Source organism: Chrysochloris asiatica, unplaced genomic scaffold (genome assembly GCF_000296735.1).
Source record: "Chrysochloris asiatica unplaced genomic scaffold, ChrAsi1.0 scaffold00014, whole genome shotgun sequence".
Classification (NCBI taxonomy): Eukaryota; Metazoa; Chordata; class Mammalia; order Afrosoricida; family Chrysochloridae; genus Chrysochloris; species Chrysochloris asiatica.
The window spans coordinates 7276745-7280234 of record NW_006408532.1 but is presented as its reverse complement, the minus strand read 5'-3'; the positions used below and the strand labels follow the sequence as shown (position 1 = coordinate 7280234).

The 3490-nt window shown below is 43.1% G+C and overlaps 1 protein-coding gene across 1 annotated transcript in view; it reads right to left on the bottom strand.

Annotated features, from left to right (window-relative positions):
• Positions 1-3490, bottom strand: part of SLC27A4 (solute carrier family 27 (fatty acid transporter), member 4) — a 20631-nt gene that overhangs the window by 11782 nt on the left and 5359 nt on the right. Inside the window, exon 4 of the mRNA XM_006834824.1 lies at positions 3115-3273. Coding sequence (XP_006834887.1) covers positions 3115-3273 — 159 coding nt within the window. The remainder of the gene's footprint in view (positions 1-3114; positions 3274-3490) is intronic.

Below are 3490 nucleotides of genomic sequence, written 5' to 3'. Positions count from 1 at the left end.
CAAACAATGTATTGCATTAGGCAAATCTGCTGCACAAGACCTTTTTAAAGTGTTGAAGAACAAAGATGTCAGCTTGAGGACTAAGGTGTGCCTGATCCAAGCCATGGAATTTTCAATAACCTCATATGCATGCGAAAGCTAAAGAATGACTAAGGAAGATTGAAGAATTGATGCTTCTGAGTTATGGTGTTGGAGGAGACTACTGGAAAGTGCCATGGGCTGCCAAAAGAACAAACAGATTTGTGTTGGAAGAAGTGCAGTCAGAGTGTTCCTTGGAGGCCAGGATGGCCAAACTTTGTCTCTCATACTTCCGACATGTTGTCAGGAGGGACCAGTCACTGGAGAAGGATATCATGCTTGGTAAGGTGGCGGGTCAGAGAAAAAGAAGAAGACCCCCAGAGAGATGGATTGGCAAAGTGGCAGCATCAATAGGCTCAAGCGTGGCAACAATAGTGAGGTTGGCCCAGTATCAGGCATCTGACAGTTTTTCGTTGTTTCGTTCTTCTGTCTCTATGAGTCGGTACCGACTCGATGGCACCTAACAACAATATATATATATAGATAGATAGATAGATTCTACTTTTCCTCCTATGCCCACTCAGCATGTGTCCATCTATCTACCCTCAAACAGTGTTGTTCCAAGGTTGTGTATATATCACAATTTACCTCTATACCTTTTAGCCCTTGTATATCCTCCTGTGTCTTTAGCTTCATCATTCTGCCAACCTCCCTCTTCTTGTTCGTTGCCCTCCATGTCACCTAAACTAACATGTGTCTACCCTCTAGTCAGGGAACTCTTCTTCCTTCCCTCCCATGCCTGCCCTTTTTATTTTGAATGATTGAGCATTCCATGGTGAGCATATTTTGCTAGTATTGTTGTCCTCCCATAAACCTATCTACTGCTTGCCTGAAAATTGAGCCATGAGGGTGAGTTCCTTTCCAAACCTGAAAGGTGGTCGAGGGCCACATTGTTAGATTCCTCTAGTCCTTTCTGACCAGTAAATCGGTCTTGTTTTTCCTTTTCTTAATTAAACAATTTTGAGTTTTGTTTCACATTTTCTCCTACTCTATCTGAGATCATCTAATGTGATCCCTTTCAGGGCAGTTGGTAGTGGTAGCTGGGCATGGTCTAGTTCTGAATACCATTGGTTCTTGATCATATGCTACCTCCTGAAATGGCTGAATGTCGACCAATTCTTTTTGGTACAGTAACTGTATTCCTTCCATCTTCTTTAGATACTTCCTGCATCGTTCAATATTTTACCCACATAATCCTTCAATATAGTAACTCAAGGCTTGAATTTTTCTTTCAGTTCTTTCAATTTGAGAAATGCTGAGCATACTCTTCTTTTGTGATTTTATTATAATATTGCCTTCTTGAGCTGTTTTTTGAAATTTTTTGTTTAGCTCTTTTATTTCATCATTACGTTGACTTTCTTTTCATTTTACTTTTTCTATTACTTCATATGGAAATCATGTAGAAAAGGATAGGGAGAATAGTTGTACAACTTAAAGAATAAAATCAATGTCACTCCACTATGGCCCCTGACCACCCTTCAGGTCTGGAAAGGAACACACCCTCATGGCCCAACTTTCAGCCAAGCAGCAGATTGGTATATTGGCAGGTACAACAATACTAGTAGGGTATGCGCTCTATTGAAGAATGGAATGATCAATTATTCATAATCAAAACAGCCATATTTACCTAAGAACAAAGTTGAGAAGGGATGAGAAAGTAGATGGAATGGAAATACAAACTACAAGGAAGAAGTGGGATAACTATTGTATGGAGGGGACTGCAATCACTGAGATGAAACAAAGTGTATAATTTGTTGAATGTAAAGCTGATGATCTTGTCTGTAAACCTTCACTCATTTCACAATAAAAAGTTAAAAACAAAATCAAGGTCACTAAATTGTATATGTAGAAATTGTTGAGATGGCCTACATTTTGTTACGTATATTTCCTCAATCTAAAACCAAGAGACAGATGAATTGTTGTGATGTGCCTAGGAGTCAGTTCTGACTCATAGTGACCCTGTACAGGGTTTCCCAGGATGTAAATCTTTACAGAAGTAGAAAGCCTCATCTTTCTCCTGCGAAACGAAACAGCCGGTAGTTTTGAACTGCTGATCATGAGGTTCGCAGCCCTATTTGTAACCACTACGCTACCAGCGCTCCTTAAGAGACAGATGCATAGGAGGTTGGTTAAAACATAATGATGAAAACAGTGGCCGGTTACTGAGCACTTCCTGCTACACCCTAGCTTCAGAATTTCACTGACTGGATTTCTCAAAGGCATCCTATAAAATAGGTTCTGCTACAGTCTCCAGTTTCATGGCTGTGAGAAGCCAGGGTCAGAGGGACAGGTCAGTTTGAGTTCAGCTCTCGTTGAAGAGTCCAAGCTGTGTGTTTTCACAAAGAACGTGTGTGAGAGGTGCCCAAGGAGCAGACAGGCTGGAGTGTGGAAGGAGAGCAGCAGTTAGATGTTCAGAGGGGCTGTCCTAGAAGATCTGAGGAAAAGGAAGTACAGATGCAAGCAGCAGATCAGCTGGGTAGCCAGTGTCTTGGAATGAACAGGAGCTTGAAGAATTACCCGTCACTTCAAACCCCAGGTAAAATTCAAATAAAAGCAGGTTCCCAGTAACCACAGATGGTATGCACATTAAGCATCAATGAAGGCTTTTTCAACAAACCAAAACACTGGATTTTGTTCAGCTTGTTATCATGCTGAGCATTTTCACACACATCAGATCATCTAACTCTCTAGGTAACCTGGGTGTGTCTCAAGATTGTTGTTATTGTTAAGTGTCATCAAGTCAATTCCAACCCATAGTGACCCTGTATAGGGTTTTCAAGGAGCAGCTGGTGAGTTTGAACCACCGACCTGCTTGCAGTTCAAACGACTTTGCAGTCTGACGCATTAGCCCATAGCACCACACCAGCTCTCAAGATTGCTGTCCCAGTCTTCCAGATGGAAAAACAGAGACTCTAGGAGGTGAAGGAACTTGCTTCAAGTCATAGATTAGGTCTGTAAAACCCAGGCCCTCAGGTCAGTGCTCTGCCCTTGGCTTATCTCAGAATCCCTGGGACAGGGGTGGGAGTGGGTGCTCACCTGTGAAGCCCTTGTTAGGTGCACTGGGTAGGTGCTTGGGGGCATCTTCCAGTAAGGGGTCCAGGTGCTTTGTGCTGGCAGGCACCTCACTGGGCTCCCAGGTACCAGAACAGAAGAGGTTCATGGAGGGGTTCAGGTTGGTGTGGATCTCACAAATAGCTGTGGAGGAGAGAAAGCAGGTCAGCAGCTGGGACCTATGTCCCTAAGACATGTCAAGGTGGGCATGTTGTCAGGGGAAAGTGACTGAGTTCAGGGACAGATGAAGCACCTGGGACTTTTATTATGTTGTTGTTGTTGTTAAGTGCCGTCGAGTCGGTTCCGACCCATAGCGACCCTGTACAGGGTTTCCGAGGGTGTAAATCTTTACGGGAGTAGA